The sequence below is a fragment of the Centruroides sculpturatus genome, unplaced genomic scaffold (genome assembly GCF_000671375.1).
Source record: "Centruroides sculpturatus isolate CEXI.00-Female unplaced genomic scaffold, Cexi_2.0 scaffold944, whole genome shotgun sequence".
Lineage (NCBI taxonomy): Eukaryota > Metazoa > Arthropoda > Arachnida > Scorpiones > Buthidae > Centruroides > Centruroides sculpturatus.
The window spans coordinates 202007-223855 of NW_019385062.1; the positions used below are offsets into that span (position 1 = coordinate 202007).

General features: G+C 41.1%; 1 protein-coding gene across 5 annotated transcripts in view; it reads right to left on the reverse strand.

Moving 5' to 3' along the window:
- LOC111634114 (POU domain protein 2-like) overlaps window positions 1–21849 on the reverse strand; it is a 213486-nt gene that overhangs the window by 65132 nt on the left and 126505 nt on the right. For 2 of the 5 annotated variants that reach the window (XM_023378804.1, XM_023378803.1), the window contains exons 1-3: window positions 18390–18675; window positions 1310–1425; window positions 126–359 (exon numbers count right to left, since the gene is read on the reverse strand). In XM_023378804.1, the coding sequence (XP_023234572.1) occupies window positions 126–359; window positions 1310–1425; window positions 18390–18537 (498 nt within the window). In that variant the 5' untranslated portion in view covers window positions 18538–18675. Of the gene's footprint in view, window positions 1–125; window positions 360–1309; window positions 1426–18389; window positions 18676–20663; window positions 21117–21849 lie in introns of those variants that run through there. The other 3 variants (XM_023378806.1, XM_023378805.1, XM_023378807.1) reach the window with 2 other exon arrangements.

The window sequence follows — 21849 nt, forward strand, 5'->3', positions numbered from 1 at the left end:
TTACCGCGGGGTCGAGGTCGTCCGGGTCCGAACGGGAGGAAGTGGGGCGCCGAGGGGGCCGGAGGTGAAGGGGCGTTTCACCAAACGAGATCCGAACAGAAGCGAGACGGAGAAGAGGTTCGTACCTGATTCAACGACAACTGACCGGCGGCGGCGGCGGCCGCCAAGGCCGCCGCCGTGGTGGTCACGATGGCAGATGGCGGTAGCGTCAAGGAACCGCTGCCCGCTCCCCCCGAGACGTGGTGCGAAGCGTGGCCCGAAGAAGCGGACGACGTAACCACTGCCTGTCCGTTGGGTGTCGTCCGACACTTGCCGTGACTGGAGTTGATGGTGGCGTCGATGGGTTCGTCGTCCATTGCCTGCCAAACCGCCACCGAAGGAAAAAAAAACACACCCGTTAATTGCAACGTCTTCTCGGTACCCTTTCGCGAGAAACGCGAAAGGAAAACCTCCCGTCCGGGAAGGAAGGTTTGCCTTTTGCAACCAGTCTAGGAAAACGCCAAAGAAGGCCAGAAAGGCAGCCGAATCTTCGGCGCTTTCTTCTCGTTTTCCTAATTAAAAAAGAAAAAAAAGTCTAAGATTTGTTAAAAACGGGATTTGCTGGACCACCCGGTATAAGGCCTACTCCGGAACCCCGGATTGGCCTCTCGGCCTTTTCCTCCGCTTTTTCTAATTCCATTTAGATTCTTTAAATCGAAACGACTTTTTTTCAAAGCGAATTCCAGTCTGAAAATCCGCCGATTTGTCTTACCCGACGAGTCTTTGTTTTAAATAAATTTTTTATTAATTTCGTATTTTCTCCGGGAACAGGAGGAAAAATCTGCGTTAATCTAAGGGAGAAATTGCTTAAAAATCGAGACGTAATCCATTCTGTTCGAACAGAAATGACCCCTTAAACACCGAAGGATGTTTTAATGCGAATCGTCGATTTAAATTATAAACAGAAAGACGAGATGACGTCGTTAATAAAAGTTTGGGAGGGTGGATTTTATTTATTTTCTGAGAAACACCCCTGAAATTAACCTAGTTTTTAATTTTGCTAAAAAAAAAAACTTCGTCTGGCTAATTAAATATAAATATAAATCCGAATTTTTCCTCCTCGCGCCGGATTCTTACGTTCGGAATCATTATTTTTCACGAAATTTTAAATTACTGGCAAAATGTATTTTAAAAAATGCGATTGTAAATACGAAAGAAGAAAGACCAGGTTTTGCCGAGTTAAAAGACGAATGCCGACGATAATCCGAAAAACCGGAATGCACTTATTATAATATAATCCGCGGACTTCCGGGTGGAGGACGGAACTTACCAGGTTGAGGACTTTGTCGGAATCCATGCTGTCACCATCCTGGATGATGTCGGTGGAACCGTGACTAGTTGTACTGTCTTGGGTGTCGTTCGACAGGTCACCGTTCATCCCCGCATCTAAATACACACACACAAAAAAAAAAAAATAAAAATAAAAACGACTGGAGTCAGAATTTTTGGGAATTTCGCCTCCGACAGTAGCGGTCGCGCGTGGAAAGACCCCCCCCGAGTCTTCATCCTTATACTTAACTCTAATCGTGGTTTTAAATAAAACCGACGCGTTAAACGGTAAACTTTTATTATTTATTAGTCTCTGGCGTGGAAAATAACGGTGATTTTTACCGGAAAAAAAGAGAAGAAATCGGCAGCGGAGAGAAAATTAAGAATAAATACGTTTGGGGAAGAGGGAGGAGACGGCAGTCACAATCCGACGGTGCAATGTATCATCCCGGAAGTCGCCGGGGCCGACTAAAAAGGAAATTGAATAGCGGCCACGACCCGACACCGCCATCTGGTCGAGGGGCCCGTCCCACGGCGCGGGGGAGAAGGACGGACACAGAAGAATGGATGAAAACCCACGGCGGCCACCAAAAGAATGCAGCAAATATATAGACCAACTTCTCCGGTGTATGGAGGTGATTCATTCCCGGCGCCTGCGCGTTCTTAGGACCCGGCACCCGAACGGCTCGGGACGTGTCGCTTACCACCCATTGAATGACGGAACCGGGACAAAAGTAGGAACCGTTTTCATCGGGTTCCCCCGGGGGTACGGCGGGCGTCACGTGCCGCCGGGCGACCAATCCGGCCTCGCCGGACGATGGAAGAAAGACGATTACCTCGGACGACGGGAGCAAAGGGCGACCTACCACCCGAGCATTTGGAGGGGGCGTCCGGTCCTCCCGCTTCCAATGGCGCCGAATAACCGGAAAGGAAGTAAATCCGACTTTTACGAATTTGGAATCCGGGGGGACGAGAGGCGGGCGCGTGGAGGGACGATTTAATAAAGGCCCGGTCGGGGACGGAGAAATGTTTAAGTGCGTAAGAAATCGGCGGTATAAAAGGTCGGGCCAGGAATTATATTTGCTGTAATCTTGTAAAAGGAAGCTGTCTGGCAGAAGCATTTGCAGAGAAAGTGGATATGAAAAATGGTAGGAGTCGCAGTCGAGAGTGCAGAAACGGACCGAATGAGGATAGATGGACGGTTCCCTCCGCGGACTGACTGTGGAGAATTAAATTCGTCCGACCGACCCGCCTGTCAATGGGAGATCTATCACATTAAACGGGAGTGCAAAACGCACTCTCCATCCTCCATCGATCGATGGCTGGCCCTCCAGGTGTGAAGATTGATGGCCGACCGGAGGTCGTGGTCAAATAGCAGCCGGGAGTGTGCGGTACATAAATTTACACTTTTCGCCGTTAAGTGAGAGAAGGCGAAGTAAATATTTCACGCCGCGGCTCTTCGCCCGGTCGACGACCGCCGGTCAGTTTAGCCCGCCGCCACCTCCGAAGGTCAAAGGTCAAACGGAGAGAGGTGCCCCGGAATGCCCCGTTGGCCGCCGCCGCGGTATATCAGGGTGGCCGGCGGCACAGTTAACCTCCAAACGACACATTCCCGTTGCCTTTTTTTTTTCTACCGGAAAGGTTTTTAAAATTGTAATTATGGTGAATATTCTAAAAATACGAGGGATTTAAAAAGACGAGAGCCGGGGTGAAATCTCCGGAGAAGCACGTTTAACGAGTTAAAAAGAGTCGGAGTGGATGGAGACGTCATATTTATTGTCTGACGAATAACTCGATCAGAGATTCAGTCTCTGTACGTGACGACGTCATGTCGAGATGACCAATGCTGCGCTTTCGAGTCCTAAGGGACGTTTAAGAGAGGACGGATGTCACAGAAAGCCACCATTAATCTCCGACAGTATTTTCCCAATCGGTGCCGTGGGAGTGACTTTCTGTTTCTCATTCATCACCCGCTCACTTGACACTACTATTCATCGAAATATTGGCAAAATAGATATCGTCTGGGATTCAAAACTATGTTCAATCACATCTTACCGACAAAACCACTCGGTCGGAGAGGGGGTCGAATATCATCTTCTTCGGGCACGGGCTAACACCTAAGAGATTCGCACCTCCCCGTTCAATTTCTATTTTCTTATTTTAATATAATCCCTCTCCCCGAATTTACTATTTACTTAGAGATAAAAGTTTCTCTCCTCTTAATAAAAATACATTTTACATGGCATTATATCCGTGACGTATATTGATTTTTTTTCCGGAATTACGTGCGTTGGAGAGTTTTGGAGGAGGAGGGAAGGACGGACCTGTCACGAACATGTTGAGTTGCAGAAAATCGCGTCGAAAAGCGTCTTTGTTACTTGTCCCGCTATAAGAAACAATCAATAGTAAAGGACGACAAGACTAACGATGGTTATGAGATGGTTATTAGATCAATAACTGCAACGATAGCAATTGGATAAAATCGCTACTCAAGTTAGCCAGTACTCTGATTTTCCTCCTAACCCCATTGTGGTTGTAGTCTTGTTTGCTATACTTGTTTTTCTGCTCGCAAATAACGGGAAATAAGAGCAACCGGCGTGTAATCCTACAAAACATCTCCGGGTTTTAATTTCCGGATACAAACTGCGTTAGACACGAATGGAAACGGATAATTAGACATTTTTCCGACCGAAGTTCTAACGAAATTTTTGAAATTTCTACTCTACACGAGGATTATTCATTAAGGACTTCAATCCAAACACTGAGTAGGGAAAAAGCTATCGTCCTACATAGTATACCGTCGATGAGGACTCCATAGAGTCATTTGTGAGTCGGGCCGTATGTATGTCCACATTCTTACATTAAATAACCACGACAACCAATTCATTAAGCTCTGTACCTCGTTGCCACTTCACCAGACCTCTAACGAAGGATCTAGCCAATTACGGGGCTTTTTTTTATTGTTACTACCGACCAGACTAGGCAGGGATGCAATATCGCTTTCTTTTCCGCGCACGTATCATCACCCTAATCTATCCAAACACGGAATTTATTAAGAGAAGGAAGTAAAAAAAGAAAAACAAGAAAAAAAAAAGATGCGCGCGTTTCGTAGGACATTAATTCGGCGCATAATTTCCACATAAAACGACCATAAATTCACTTTATAGTCTTATTTATAGAAGAAAATAGCGGCAGGCTAATCTTCCAAAAATCGTGAGGGTATAGAAGGAACTTCTTCACGCCCGCGGCTTAGATATTCACGGCAATAACTGTAACGCGTTGTGTGAACCTATTGCCATTTCTAACGTGGGACTGAACTTTCCAAATATCTAGAGTACGTATTTTCTCGATATCGTCTCCCATTATAGGTGGTATTTGATATATCAACATCGATTTAAAGAAGCGATATGCATCAAACATGCATGAAAAGTTGCAAAGGTAGTTGGAATCGGGCGAGGAAAAAAAAAGAAAAAAAAAAAAACCTTTATCACAATCGCAACAACGATATTTTCTTTCTAAAAGCAACATCGATTGGAGGGTGGCTGCTACCATGATTGGAAAGTGGAAGAACCAATCGGAGTCGCTTCTCAACTGGATGGATCCGTGTTTTCTTTGCGCGTTTTATTTCACGAGTCGGAATTAGTCAATAACAGGAAAGACAAAGAACAATTTTGCCATCCAATTCATCAATTTTTTTTTCTTGCTGTTTATTTGTCGAAATAATTAGGAAATTTAATAAGTTTTCCTGGGGGGTGGAAGACAGACACCGGCCCGATTCCCGGTATAAAAACAAGAACGGCCTACGCTTCGACTATTATTGATTTAACAGATCCTAATCTCATGGGCATCGTTAGAATAAACGCGTACTACCGATGTCAAATGGATTCTCCAATGAATATACGACCCCGCGACTTTTCCTTAACGACGTCTTAACTTTTCCATCTCCAATAAATTCCTTTCTCAGAATAATGCTTTTGCAATTCGGGTATCGTCGACTTTAAACGGTGCGTAAACTTTCGACAATTGCGTATATTATCGATTTATTTTTACAAATATTAAGTTCATTATGTTCCGATTGAATCATTTTCGGTGGACGACGAGTAAATTTAATGGAAATCGTAATGTAAATTATCCTAAAAATGCCAATAAGTTTAATTACTAAACTTTCCTTTCTTCGCGGATGTGTTGTATTACTATTTAATAATTAAATTTATATAATATTTACATAAATTTTAATCGTAAAGTCAAGAATTTCTGATTACAAATTATTTATTAAGCCATTTTACTAATATTTTAAGTTATTGGCACTGTCTCTAAGATAATTTTAGGTGTGATAGCAGAGATTAACTAATTAACAGCGAACTCAGTATTAATGTTAATTATTTCCTTACGTTAATATATTTTTCCATTCTTTCCCCCCTCCAAAAATAACAAATCGTATAAGTCCACATTTGATCAGATCGATTTTTATTCGAATTTAAGCTTTGCCAATTCCGTCAGAAACTAATTAAGCCAGTGCAATATACGTTTTATAGGGAAAATTACGTTTAATTTAAAAATCTAATGTTATATAAAATAGAAAATAAACATATAAACAACTTTTAAAACTCCAAGAATTCGAAGGGAAAATAATTCTCTTCCTTTCTTAAATGAAAACTGTAATAAGAGAATGATTGACTGGAATGCTTTCAATCAAAAATACGAAGAAAACAGTTTGTTCCAATTTTCAAAATTAATTTTCTTAAGAAAATATTAGAAGCGATCGAAAAACTAAACCAATTCTGCGAGGTTTAAGATTTAATTAAATTTTCCCTAAATATTTTCTTCTTTAATAATTAAAGCCAGCGGATATCACTCAAAAGTCAGTTTTCTTCTTCTACTCCTTCGTTTTTCTAATACGAAAAGTGCCAGAGTTATTTTTTAATATAAGATGTCACGTTCCAGACAGAGCATTAATTCTCTCTTTCTATATAATGTATCTTTAAAGATAAAACTAAAATTTCGGAGAGGAAGCCATTTATTTTGGCTCGTCGTTACGGTTGCAGAAACTTCGGACCGTTTTACTTCGACTTAATTTATCACGCAAACTAAAAAGGCGATCGATAGGCTACTAAATTCGTAATCCATTTAGGGTCTCGTTAGTCGACGATCTTCGCTAATCCGAAACACGGGCCCGGGCTGTTAAAGTGTCGGAATGATGAAGGCCCCTCTCCACTTTCATTTGAACTCTTAGCAAATGGCAGGCAAACCTCTGGTAAGAAGAAGCGAAGATGTACTCTTGCCAGGACGTCGACTCGGCTACTGCAACGATATATTAAGAGGAGACATCGTCCGGCAGCTTATTTTAACAAAACTAACACTTTGTAAAAAAGAACAACAACACGGGAAAAAAAATCGGTGCGTAAATATCACTAACCGATGGGCAAAGGAAGACAAAGAAGCGCCGAGTAAATTGCTTTCGGACATTAACGTCTTACATTTTATTACACACTTGTGTCAAGGATGGACGACTCGGCCGGCAATAAATTCACTTCGGTAGGGGTTCCATCCCGGCCGATAATATTTCACACACTCGTTCGTGACACCCAAGTTGGCACAATTCACGCTGCCCGTTTAACTCGCCTCCATTACAAATCCTACAAAACCCTTTTCTTCTCCGTCTCGCCACGCCAACATTTGCTTTCCCGATCGGCATTCCTTCCGAAACTCTTAAGGGGGAGGAGGAAACTGCGAAGAATCAAAAGAAATCCGAGGAGATAAAATCCGTATCGAGACGACTTAACTTCATAATTTGCGTATAAAGAAATCGAGAGCGCATTCCTCCGGAAGGAATCCGAAGTGGTTTACAGATATATAAAAAAAAGAGGAGAAAGTCGGAGGAAGTTACTTCCGAAATGGTTACGGTAAGGGAATTCATGACGGCACTACAAAAGGGTCTGTAAGAAGCCAGGGCCAGTCCGGTGCCACTCAATCCACTGCGAAACAGATCGAGAGAAGTGCATGTTGATGGTGGGAATATGATGTGACATTTTCTTTCAGTGGTCGGCCAAGGTGGCGTTGCCAATCGATGGGCCGCAACAGCTGCCAGTCGACGAGTATACCGCTATGAATATTTACGGCACGTCCTCTTCCTTTTTTTTACCTCGGCACGCGCCGATAGATGGCGACCGAGTGCCGTAAGGGAACAATCTCGTCCTTTTGCGCCGCCTTCGGAATTCAAAAGTAACACCTGCCATGTTCGACACACGCCATTTTCCTCACTTTCCTCTCCCGACTACAAATCCCTGCCGTAAATTTCTACCCGTTGCCAAAGAAGAATGTCTTCGACGTGTGCCCATCTCTCCCTTAAGAGACAAGGAAAATAAATACATAAATAAATAATAAAAATTCTCCTCTTCAGTTTATTTCGCATTATAAATGTTTTGAATGGAAATATTCCAAAGAAAAAGAATTATTAAAAGAAGTAATCTATAGACTTCAACCAGAAAAAAAAAATCAAATACGAGTGATAGATATATATAGAAAAATTCATTGGAAAAATAAATAGTACGTATATCTCCGAGATACATCAGATATTTATCCAATTAAAAAATGGGAAATTAATTTGGAAAAATAAATCGCGTAGATCATTTCGACGTTTGGAGCGATAAATAAGGGACATTCGTCACCGGCATTATCGTTATTAAGAGTTTATCAGCGGGAGAGAGCAGGAAGAGCAAGGCCCGTTCGGAATTATCTTCGTCACCCGAGCACCGAGGCGCTTCCTAAATACTTAGGCCCCCAACACGTGACTTGGAAGTGTGAGGATTGTTTGATAAATGATTCGACAGATCCCTATTCGATATTAGCAGATCCCGACTCGATAAAACTCTCAAATAAGACGGGAACGAAAGACAAATCGTTCTCTACTCTCCGATCATTCTTAAGGCTTCGACCACCGGCGACCGAATTAGACTTTAATAAATTCTTAATTAATGCTTAAATTCGGCGGATGCTATGGAATTCTAAAGGCCGGGAGGAATTCCTAGGGAGATCAACAGGTAGAACGAATAGTAGGTCGGGCGGCCGAATGGAAATGACTTCAAAATAATGGTTTGGTCGAGGTTTGTCAATTCGACTAGGAACGAAATCGATCAAAACCGTGCTCTTGATTGATTTCCATGTCGATAAGCATTTTGTTCAAACTCGGAATTTAATAGGTAGATTGGTAATGGTACGGCAATTGATTTATTCGATCGGAATTAAATACCCGGCGGATAATAATCCAATACAAATCATTTTTTTTCATTTATTTTTTAAAATAATCCTTATCAAATTATCTCTTCCACGAACCACACCTAACATATGCATGAACTTACACTTTAGTACGACATTTCCCAAGCTCACACACAGGTAAGTAAATCTGAGAAGTAAAATATGGAAGAATTTTCCTTTCAATTTTAATTTTTATTTTTCTCATTACATAATCCAAAAATTTCGTGATAAAATTAACAAATGAAAACCCTAAACCTTCGATTATTACGGACACTAAAAGAAAATTAATTCAAATATAATGTAGGATACGTTATTTATTAAAAATATAAAAATCACTTTACATAAAGCATTTCTTATTCGTTTATATCCATTAATAAAATTATATAGATCATTTAGATAATCTCTTATATAAAATTACAAAATATAAGATTAGAAAAACTTGATAAAAAATTTAATATCGAGTATATTTTTTCAAAAGTAAAGGAAAAAAATATTTTTGAAAGAGAATTTATTCTGTTTAGGAAAATAGAATTAAGAAAGTGTATATAAATATTAAAAATGTAAAAAGAGGACATTTGCGGGCGGACGAGTCGGTCGAATTTAGGTGAAAATCGATGGAGAGGCAATCGATCTTAATGTACATTTTCCTTTTATTAATATTAAATAGAGTTAAAGGAATATATATATTTTAAAAAGCGGAGGACGGCGGTGAAGAAATACATCAAAACAAGCAATCTAATGCGACAAACCATTACGCTTCAAATTTTACAGACATCCAGAATAAAAGATGTAAAAGTTGTTGGAAGTTTAATATCAAAACCATCAGAGAAAGTCAGGAGAAAGAGAGAATGAAACGAAGAAGGAAAAAAAAAGGCGACTCAAAAATAAGATCTAATCTAGACAGAAAAGAAAGGAAGCGGAAGAGAAGTAGGAAAAAAGGGAGAAGACCGAACTGGGAGATCGAGAGACCAGGAAAGTGGGGAGAAGACCTCTAATTACCCTTACAGTAGCCCGGATGGAGGCGAGAAGCGAGTCGATGTGACTAGGGACAGAGTAAGATGGATGGTAGTCGAAGACCCAATCCGAAGAATTCTGACCCCTATTAAAGTGGCGGACGGAGGATGGGCTGCCGATAAGATATTTACGGACAGCCAGCGATAGAAGACACCTCCGGGCTAAGCGAACTTGTCCGTTTGACTGATGGACGTCGGGGGATTGGCTGGATGGCTAGTAATCACCCTAAACAGTCGTTATCTGCATCTCGGAAGGCGATCGTCCACGCTCTTCCATCCCACGCATTTCCTCTCCAAAAAAATAAGGAAAAAAGGATTTCGCGGGGCAGGATTTCTGCAAAACACCATCACGCCATCGGATTCGAGAGGAGGTTATACGGAAGAGAGAGAATTTTCGTTAATTTACGTGAAGGTGCGACCCGGGATAAGGTGGTCCGTGACACCTGTAGTAAAACCGGAGAGGGCAACGTAGAGTAGGTAGAGCGATGGCTAAATCTTGCCTCTCACACCTATACATTAGTTTTATCGGAGTGGCTGCACTCCTCCGCCGACACAAGAGAGTCGTAACGCGGGGTCCTATGGGCCAGGAAATTCGGCGAAGGAGGATTAGAGCAGACGTCCAGGCCGACGGCATAAAGGCAGTTTCCCAATGGCACCACGTAACGCTAGAGCCATAACTGAAGTGGGAACCATTAAGTTTAATGATCCACGGCATCAACGGACAGGACTGGCCGGGAGGAGGAAGAAGAAGAGGAGGAGGAGGAGGAGAGGTGAACCGGTCCGGGTCGGGGTGGGGAGAAGTGAACGGACGCCATCTTCTCGTCTGTCGATAGCCGAAAAATAGTTCGTGACACAATGAGCATCTCTCTTTTTTCCGCAGCCATCGGACGGCCGGACTTGGCAAACGTCCAGGAATCTACAAGACCGGTTGCCGTGGCAACTGTCCGAAGAGGGAATTAGATGGAATAAAAGTCGATGCCAAAACCATGCCGGTCGGCTCCCGTGCCTTTGGTCCTCGTGTACACACTCCCGCTTCCTCTTTGGGGATATGTAACACGTTGGTCCGTAACTCCCAGTTGGACAAATTTGTGCAAAATTTTCGTCGGAACTATCCCGCTCGTTTAAAATCCGCTCGGGAAGAAGACGTCTCGACACATAAGTCATCCATCACGCGGGGTTTAAAGAATCTCTACTGGCCAAAAATAAATCGATACGCGGACGCTATTGTGAATCCCTAATGTTAAGGAGTCTGCATTGTTGTATCAACCACTCCGACGCCTCCCGGATCACCTTCTTCGGGGACAATCCAATAAGAAGTAAAAATAAAGCCTAGATTTTGCACTCGGAACTCGATTTTTGCCTCCCTCCTTTCTCTTAAGTGCGTCGTCCACTTAAACCCGATCCGACCATCGACCACCTTCTTTCGTCCATCTCTCGACAATCGAAATGTTCCGTAAAGTCTACGGGCCAACGCACAATACTACAAGTGAATTATACGTGCAATTCCCATGTATATGAGATTTATCTCGGATAAGCATCGTTACAAAGAGAATAAAATAGAACACTCCCAAAAGAATTGGCAATCGAAGGAGCGCCATGTTAGCGTCCAAAGGGGTCCCTCCAATAAGAATTTAAACTATTTGTACAGTATTTATCATCAAATAATAAAAACAGTTCGAAAGAAAGTGAGGAAAGAAACTAACAAAAAAATATTCAAAATCGGATAAACGAATTTTCAAATTAAATAGAAGAAAACTGAATCAGAACATAATTGTAATACAACCATTTAAATTTATTACACTTTGCAAATGAACTTAAATTGTTATATTTAACGTTTATCAACACAAACGGGCCATACTGTCGAATTACCGATTTCTCTATTTAGTATAGAGAAAGTATTGGTCGAACAATTTGGCCAAAAATCGAATTGTCTTCCAGTATTTGATAGCCGGCTTTTTAATTAAAAAATAACTAAATTATATATGAATCAAAATCAAATAATAAATTATATAATTACGAATATATATGCATTATAAACGGGTTGATAATAGTATTATTCGAATGCGCAAATCCTCAAATGCCTTACATTATGACCCCTTGATAATGTTCTAGACGACTCATATTGTCTAGAATGTTACGAAACCTAAAAGTTATCTAGAATAATTCGACTTTATTTAAGGTTTATAAATTATACCACGGTCATCGAGAAGAAGAGCGGGGGATTTTTATTCCGGTAATTTCACTAGCAAAAATCTTTGACATCACTTTTTATCAATAAAGAAACATTCTACGTGTACCACTTGTTCAAAAAACAGAAAAATGGCAAAATCAAGAGGCCCGCTCTACCCTTGGGCCCCATAAAAGTTATAGAATACTTCGTAGTGAATACAATTCGCTATTTTAAAATGAAAAATTAATTTTTCTCAAGGAATACTTCGCATGTTATATATTTATACAGATTTCGATAGTTTTAAATTAAGTGAATTTAATACAATTCGTTAAAAAATGATTAATATATATATTCATTCCACTTTAAACATTTTAATTACAACGAAATAGTCGTATAAACATAAGAGTGACGTTATGAAAAAGGCCCGCAACACTACATCACTTATTTTTCCCTTCCTTACTTTTTTTTTTTTAGAAAAATAAAAGATTACGAAATAAGATTCGTAACCGCATCGCTTTAACATGTAAAATAGAGCATATAATATACCCTTGGGCATAAATATTAAAGAGTAGACACCCGTAGACACGGCATTTACAACGCTTAATCCCCCCTATAAAACAGGTCGGAGGAGAAAAGTCTAACATAAAGCGAATTGTATCCCGGTCTGTCGATAATTCGGAATTTAAACGAAATTGGAAATTAGATCGGAAATTTTTAAGAATTTAAAATTTAAAATGGTAAGGAGGCGATGAAGGGGATCCATTTTTAGTAATCGGCCATCCCGTTTGAGGGGAAAGGGAGAGAAGAGACGAGAAACGGATTAGTGGGACTAAAGAATTTTAAAAACAAGGATAGAAAGAAGAAAAAGAGGATGGAAAAAAAGAGTAATAAATACAGTCAAAGGAAATGTAGGCCTAATCCATCACTTTACTGGTCCGAGACCTCATGTTAAGCCGAGGATGGTGTCGCAGTCCCCGGCGGGGTCGGCGAAAAACGTTCCGGGTGACGTTCCGTTTCATTTCCTGCGCAATGATTTATGGGTTTCGGGAATCCACGCCACACCTGTGTCCCCCCGCTAACCCTAGGGGACAGATCTGGTCTGTGTGGTCAGTGGCTACTTCCTGGACACGTAGCCTGGGTATTACAATCGATTGGAGATAGCAGCTATGTGTGTTCCGCGTGTGTGATTTATACCATCACAATACATTCCGTAGTAATACTGTACAGAGTAATACAATTCATTCTCCTCCAGACAAGTAGTAAGACGACTGTGACGTCCAAGAATGGCTTCCTCCGCCGCTTAAACCATACTTCTTCCTCGGATACGTCGGAAAAAGGGTGAAAGCTGCCATTTATAATGGCGCGAAAATAACGCCGCGGCTTTTATAGCGCTAAATAGTGGAATTTGTTGCCCTTTTCTATGCCAAAATGGCGACTTTTATTCTCCCGTTAGGCCTCGTTAATAAGAAACGACCAGAAACAATCGAGCAACAAATTACTAATAATTGTCTAGCAAAACTGATAATTACTCAATGAATAGATAAGTGGATTCGCTATTAACGTTACTCTTCGGAGGAAGATTCGATTACCCAACACAGATGTGGACTGGTGGAAAGATAAGATTCGGAATCGAATACCACGGCAGAGAAGACTTAAAAAAAAAAAAAAAAAAAATAAAGAGTCCGTTGAAAGTTTTTAACATTGCCTAATTAGTGGCATCGGAGGTAGAAAATGTCGAAGAATAATAAAGAGTGGAATCGGCAGATAGCGCTAACGGGTTTCCTGTAAGCCTCCTTAAAATGTTAACGACTTATTGAAGAGTGATCAAACCGGGCTATTGAGACAAAAGAACCATGAACGGTAGTGACTGTAAAACTACAAACCTTTCAAAAAGTGATAAGTCTGAAGATCGTAAAGTTCGCTCTGCAATGGTACAGAAGTGATCATCCGCTAGAATATGATCTTCGAGACAAACAAGTTCCAAGAGGAAGACAGAGAAAAGCAATCTTCTTTATCTGCACCTATTCTAATTTGGCAATTTAAGTCGTTCGCTCTATAAACTCCTATTGTGTTTTGCTCTACGAATAAAAACGTCACATAATTAATTCTCGCAGACTGACAATGCCTATTTTTCCAATTGCTATGCGGGGTGCACGAAAGTCTCGACGAAATATTCCACAGGGGAATAAGAGGAATTATATAATGTACTGTACTGTACTGTACTTATTACTATTTATAAAAAATAGCATTTAAAAAAAATTCTTTTAAAGCCAAAAATTTATTTTTTGAGTAAAATTTGAAAATGTTCACATCTTATTTAATTTTTATGTATCATCCATACAAAATTCCGTCCTTAATTCGCCGTAAATTTAGTTTAATCTTTCGATTAATCACAAAATAAATCGAGGAGATTCTCGGGATGATAAGAAATGAAATTCTTTTTCTCGTAATCTTCAGAAAACGATTTATTTTTGTCACTCGAGTACATTATAAATTTTTAAGAATACGTAAGCATTGAGAAAGTTAAATAAGCTCAGGAAAATGCAAACTTAAAGCTGAGGAGAGCCAACAAAACGAACCGAAATGTATTCAAGAAGGGAGTGAACATCTTCTTTAATAAAGGTAGAAGCAAGAGGGTGGATGGAGAGAGAGATAGAAGTCGCGATTGTTTATGATACAGGTCGGTAGATGGCGTTAGCAGTACGCGAACGGAAGGAAGAAAGAAGAGAAGAGCGAGAGAGAGAGAGAGAGAGAAGCCACAGGCCTTCGAGACGATCTGGATAAACGCCGTTAATTAAATGTACCCTCGAGACAGGTCCTTTCTTTTTTTCCCACGTCGCCCTTCGTGATCGCCAGGCACGCAGTAGCCATTCCACGCCGTTTGTCGTCATTTAGATATCGTCGGGAAAATTAACGCTTCTTCCGATTAAAAAGAAAAAAAAAGAAAGAAAGAAAAGAAAAAAGATAAAGGGAGAAAAGTCGACAAGGAAGAAATTGTTTAATTTGTCGAAGAGTTTTAAAAAGAGGAAAAGACGCATTTGGTGGATGGAACGTTCCTTTACGACAGACATAGAGAAGGAAATAAAAAAATAAAAAAAAGGAAATCCTCCCATTCGACGTTTTCAAACACGGCCAGTTTGCACTATTCATGACACCTAGTGACTGATTGTAGCGTCCAGCTCCGGTCCTGCCAGAGATGGATGCGGCTGCAGCTATTACAGAAAGTGGATGCACCACCTCCTCTCCCATCCTTCTCCGGAAACATTTTCCTCTCTTCCATCTGCTTTCCGACCACGGTATTTAAAACTTTTTACACGGCCAGACGACTAGATCTTCTCGCCCAGGATACATTCTTTGTTTTCTATCCGGATCACCGACGACCGATCGAGATATGTCCAAAATGGAAACCTCCCACAACATTACTATAACGCTCGTTCCTCCAAAAGCTCGTACGTTCTCTTGGCAATTCACTTTACTTTTTCTTTTCCATCAAAATCTTTAAATTACGTCAATTATCCATCGTGTTTTAAAAAATTTTTATACTTAACGTAAATTAAACTTACTATATTTTGCATTTTACAAATCAGAAAAGATTCCAAACCACTTGTAGAAATAATATTTGTATCTGCCTGAACACGAATTAATCCATAAATTATAATAGAAATATTAAAAAGTAAATTATTAAGATGGAAAAAGTTGAATTCTGCCAATGAAAAACGTCGATAACGTCCCTTGTATACATATATTTTAAACGGCGATAAAATAAATTGTGGGTTTAGAACCATAAGCGACTAAATTTAAAGTTTACAGATTTCAATGATAGAGTATTTCTATTCGGAACCGTAAACAAATACGCAAAATTCCAAACGATTACATAAAATAGCAAATGTTTGGTTGATACAATTTTTAAATTCCCTTATCTGAAAATTACGGTTTCATATCCGCTTATGGTTTTATACCCACGAAATTAATTTGCCTAATAGTTAACGCGTTATAAGCCACGCACTACATAAACTAATAAGGAAAGATCGTTCGCTAGATTGCAAAGTTACGAAATAAATTCGGCAAAAGGCGATTTGCAAGTAACACGAATTCAAATTTCAAATTTAAAATGTAAATATAGGATAACCGACGGGGAATTCTACTAAGATAAACCGACACTTACTCGTCGTTTCACGATAAGGAACCAATTAAAGAGAGGATAACCGAAAATATTCGGAGAGCAAATCTAAATTCGTGTCCGGAATTCTTTTAAATTAGTCATTTGCCGGTATCCAAACGCGAATAACTATTTATCTTAGCGAAAAAATAAATTCTAAACACGCTTACAGTGCATTAGGTAGGCCGATAAAACGCTTCCGAACGTTGGATACCAGATAATTAAATCTCCATTTGAAGAAATGACCTCTAAATGACCTTTTCAAAGAATTTTTCCCCTTTTCCTTTTTGGCCAGGCTTTCTATTTGCATTTTTAAATTTCATAAATGATAATTTCTAGCGGTTTTGGAATTTTATTCCGGCCCTATACGCTAAAGGCCAGGGTGGAGAAACAGAACCGGGAGCCACCGGACCGGTCGTAAAATTTTAGGCCCTTTAAATTTTCAACGGTTCCACTCGACTCCGGTCCGTGTTTACTCGGCGCAATATGTCTAGTAAATTCGGTTACCGGTCTTCTCCTACACAATATAAAATTAGTCTTCCATCAATTTCCCTGTCGTTTCTGATAAATTTTGCTGTAGCTATATAATAAAACTCGAAAAACTTCCGAGACTTCTCGGCTCGAAACATTTTAACGCGGGGTTACCACCTGGCGACGGTGCCGAATTTTTTTAAATTTATATTTTGGTTTTTTTAGCCTATTAGCTCTTTATGCTCGCTACGTAATAACGTAAATGGAAAGGAAGAGGCAACCGGCGAACGGTTTTTTCTAAATCGAACAGAACAGAAAAGTAAATTAATCGACCTTCCGTTTATATTGAAAATTAGGAAGTCGTGCATCAGGCCTTGCAGCCTGGACGGAGCCCGACTCGATATCGGGGAATATAAATCATTCGGGGTGGCTAAGGGGGGGAGAATTTACCAGAAATAAATAAACTTAATTTTTAATAGAAAACAAGCTGATCGACGATTAGTAAACTTCGAACAATAGAATATTTTTCTTGAGGCCAGCTAGGGGAATGGATCAAAGTTCTGCCTATTAATTTGATAAGGTTATACATTAAAATCGACCTTCCGTTCTGGTTTCCGAAATTTGGCATCTTTCTAAATTCGGCGTTTTAAACCAAGATGCCAACGTTGGGTCCTATCTATTTGCATTTGGATAACGTTCTAACAAACGAGAAGACTTCGGTCTATTCTCAATAAAACGCATAAAAATCTGCAAAACGATAAGAAAATTGTATCTGAATTCCAAGTGGCATTATTCATCCGTATTATTCAGTCAACAACTGATACCGATTATTAATCATCCGCACTTCGAGGTTTGATATCGAAAGAAAAATTAATATTTAAACGAATTTTTGAAAATATAAAAAGAAAAAGAAACAGCAAGAAAGTCAAAAACGTCGAGACGAACTTGTGAAGAACCGTTATATTTTTGTAAGGCTAATTTTCGAAAGAAGATGTTGCACTCTTTGCGAGGCCTCACAACGGCGCAGTAGGTGATGATTAATGTTTTGACCGTCGGCAAATGTCAAGAATTGAATATTACGTCCGAGCTCACAAACTTGATTCCCTACATTTTTTTTTTTCCTTCTGTTTATAATAATGTCTAATGTTGCGTCACGAGTCCACTTGCACTTGAAACTTTGCTTCTCTCGTCCCAGTTCCTTTTTATTAGGCCAATAAGGAATCTCGAAAGATAACCGAATATAAAAAGAATAAATGAAAATTCCGTCGGGATATTAAATTAGAGCGGATCTTTCGCAATCTTCTTGCCTTTTCTCTTTCAAAAAAAAAAAAAAAAATGTTTTGCGAAATATCGAAGATAACGAAGAAATTTTTCGTTGATTTTTTTTTTTAACTTTTATATGAGGAAAATATCGTGTTTCTTACAGTGACGAATTACGTAAAATATGCATTACTTTATATTGAAAATATCTAAATTATTATCGATCGTAAATTACGATTACAGCAATAAATCCGTGGAGTGGAACAATGTTCGACCAACCACCGGCGTTTCTAATCGAAGCGCAAAATTACTCATTTCAAAACGAAGAGGAATGTACAGGGTTAAGAAGTAAACGTGGCAAATTTGACCCCTTTTTTTCATCTACCTCGAGTTACCCTCAACCTATTTTTACCAATTTTATCAATGAATCGTTGTCGATGATTTAATAATATTTTAAAATAAATATATACAAAGGGAGTGATTTTTTGTAAATGCGACGTTGGGTCCGTCACTTAACGCCAACTGTCACGCGGCACACAGGTGAGAAGGGCGGGAAGACGACTACTTGTTTACACCGGACGGATATGTCGTAGGTTCGACCTATGCAAAAAAATAAAAACCAGTCTACCGCTTTCAAATCCAATCACCGATTAAATAAAAAGCAATTAGGGATTTTTACGACTAAGTCGGTGGTAGAGAATCGACCTACAAATGGATCTATCAGTCATTTTAACGGACATTTAAAGCTACTTACAGTTTGTGGCTTCGAAAAGATGCATGCCAAACAGATTACACCATATACCAATTATGCAGAGTGAGGTTATTCGTACGACCAAGGGACAATCCGAGACGAAGAGCTCCCATGCGTGGGCTGCACGCGAAATCACAAAAGCGCGACGCATTCAGTCCGTGCTCCTTGTTTGTACCTCTGTTATCTGGTTGGTTCATCGGTTCATCGGCCTGTTTTCCAAATACTATACAAACACATAACCAAAGTTGTATAATAACGTCGGAGTCGGAATTCTTAATGGTTTGTAGGAAAGCGACGCGACGCGAGCGAGACGTCGCGCACACGCCATCGTAATTAAAACCGGTGGACCAACGGGATGGGAGGGACTAAAAAAATAAAAATAAAAACGCCAAGTTAGATGACAGCAAATTAGTACGTCCGACGATACGGACGTTTTAGGCGGCGCTTTCATAAATAGATAAATAAAATCACAGGTTAAAGACTTCTTGGCCCTAGATGACTAGTCAGCATCTCGTGCCGCGGTAGGGGAAGAGCCGGAGGTGGAATGGACCCGGTCACCACACCCTGGGGATGACGATAATTTAATAATTTAATTGAGCCATAAAAAGTGGTGGAATGTTGCCGTCGACCGCCGTTAATATTACGACGGGGCCCGGCCGGGAGGGTACCGCTGACCAACGATTTGACAGACACCAGCTGGTCCATCGTCCTTGAATTGCTGTAGTCGCGCAATAGTCTCCTCCCCGACAAATAGGCCGAGATGGACCTATTTGTCGGCATATTCCTCTTCGCAATAAGCGGCGCTTCTCGTTACCATCCGACGTCATTGGCGTTTTGTTTTCGTGTTCGAATTTAAAATATCTTTCGGCTCAAAACGCAAAACGATAATATAATTATTATAAGATGATTTTACGAGGAAATAGAATTACATCCGGAAATTTCTCCGAGAATATTTTAAATTATTTATTTTTTTTAAGGATTTGTTTGGAATAAGACGGGGACGGAAATGTCTTCAGAAGAGGAGCTAAGCCGTCCAGGAATTGTGGGACAGAAAAATTATAGGAGGAAGAGGGACCGAGCCGACACTAATCCACTTTAAATGTCCGAGAGTTAAAAAGATAGAGGTTTTCTTTGTTAGGGCCAACGCCACGCTTCTTGCATCGACGCCAGACCGAGAGAGCCAGCGGACTATGGCATCATTCCCATACAGAGAAGATAGTTAACATTCAGCAATCAATGGAGAAAGTTCGAAAGTCAGTTAGTTAAAATAAAAGACGTGAGACGAATGAGAAGTTGCGGCGAAACTAAATAAACAACTGCTGTAGGCTTAACGTCAACATCTCCCTTGTAGCAGGGCACGGACGGAGAGAGGGTTTAGTCCCTATATCTGCTTTCCGCACTGTTACCTCCAGACACATCGTGCCGACACTGCCAATGACAGCTAGGCCTAATCAATATTGCCGACCGCTGTTTGCAGATTAACCTCGTCCACGACTTAGGCCGACTCTCTGCATAGACGCCCGTGTCTTTTCTCTCTCTCCGAAGCTCCCCGCTATCTAATTACTCTCTCCCAATTATTTATACATTCGATGACTAACTTCGCTTAGAATAAATTATCGACGACTTTAAAGCGTGGGAGGAGGAAGACTGTCCACACGAAAAGAGGAAACCGCTAAAATCTCGAGAGAAACTACGAGATTAAAGTACGTCCCGCAGAAAATTCATTACTTAGTCCGAATAAAATAATCGTTGGGAGTGAATCCGTTAAGGTGGACAGAGGGATCCGTTCGGGGGGAGCCGCTAATTTGAATACGGGGGTGTCGACCGTCGCGTCGCAAAAGAGGTGTTAAAGATCACAGCCGGGGAAATTGGGGAAAGCGGGTGAACGGCGGGCCGAGTGCGGACGACTCTTCATGGCCGTCTTTATCTAGGCGGAATGTCAGGCCACATTCTGTATCCATTCAAATCGGAGTGGCGACTGCTCGGCCGAGTAACGGAGCTATCAGCTGAGCCTGACATTATGTAGATGGGAGAAAATAGAGGAGGAAAGACCGACAGACACGTCGGCGTCACCGTTTCAATCCAGACGTTAGACAACCGGACGTAAAGCGTAGATCCTTTCGGCATAAAGGTCGTGGCACCGCATCTCGTATCCTCTGTCGAAAGCCTGAAAGCGCGTAACGGTCGAGCGGGAGAATTTTACGGACAACGTCCCCGGCTGGAGACGGACGAAAGAAAAGACGTCGCGACGCGAAAACTAAAACTGCTATTCCGTACCTGAGCTGAGAAACTCCAGGCTCAACATGGAGGCAGCAGGAATGGTGGTGGACTGGCAGTCACAAGGTTAACATCGCTTGGTCCCCCGTAGTCTCTGTCGTCTTACCAGCGAGATGTGTCCACTAGTCCTGTCGTCATGTCACACACATGTAACGTTCGTGTGAATATCGTAAAGTTAGGCTAACGAAGAATACAGGCCGGATAGGTAGTAGTATATTTGGTCGACCGACACACAACGGCGTGCCAGTCAAAAATGCTTTAGGAACTTTAAGTGTTGAAGGCAACAATCACTGAGGTAGGTTGTAGTTAGTGTGGTAACGTGATGGGTGATGGACTCACGGCATCACATCTTGCCTGCCTGGCGAGGCAAGTCCTGCGTGTATACAGTCCTCGCACCCAGGTCCGACCGGCGGGGTGGTAGAGCCACGACTGAGACGGCTCGCTCCGTTCCCCAGCTAAAGCCACTTCACTGCTAGGCGCGCTGGCTTAGCAGTGCCAGCGAGTGAGGAGAGAGAGGGCAGCAGCAGCGGCGGCGGCGGCATCTCAACAGCCGGCGGCACAGCACGCTCACCCTCATTATGCTAGTCAGGGGAAGGATTTTTCCCCTGTCTCTCTGTCCTGGTTTGTGTATTCGTGCTATACAGCCTGCGGGTCTCGGCCTTACCTTGCACATAGCCGTGTGAAATTTTGGCTAAACAACATACTGCTTTCTCTATCTTCGCTAGTGACGGGGCATCGAAGCGATCGATACATTAATTCCTGGACTTCTGTTCCCATCTCTCTCTCTCTCTCTCTCTCTCCAGATAGAAAGGACCTGGGGACTTCCCTGATATCTTCTATTTTTACTGTCAAATTTTATGCACGTTTTACTATATTTCCGATACTAAAAGAGAGGAAAACGAAACTCCGTTTCGCATAAGATCATTCGACAACGTATTTACGCAATTTTTCCATACGATAGGTTAACTTAATTGAAGAGAATCAGAATCTCGGTCATCTAGAAATTAAATGGGGATTTTAAAAAAGCATCGGAGAGATTGGGCAGCGGAACAAATCAGTCTAATCTAGTTAAGAAGCATTCGGAGGAAATAAGTATGCAAGAAAATCTGCAGAGCGATAGATAATTAGGCTTTGGGAGAAGAGAAGTATCGGAGGTAGAGAGAGGCGATGACTCACCATCGGGGGA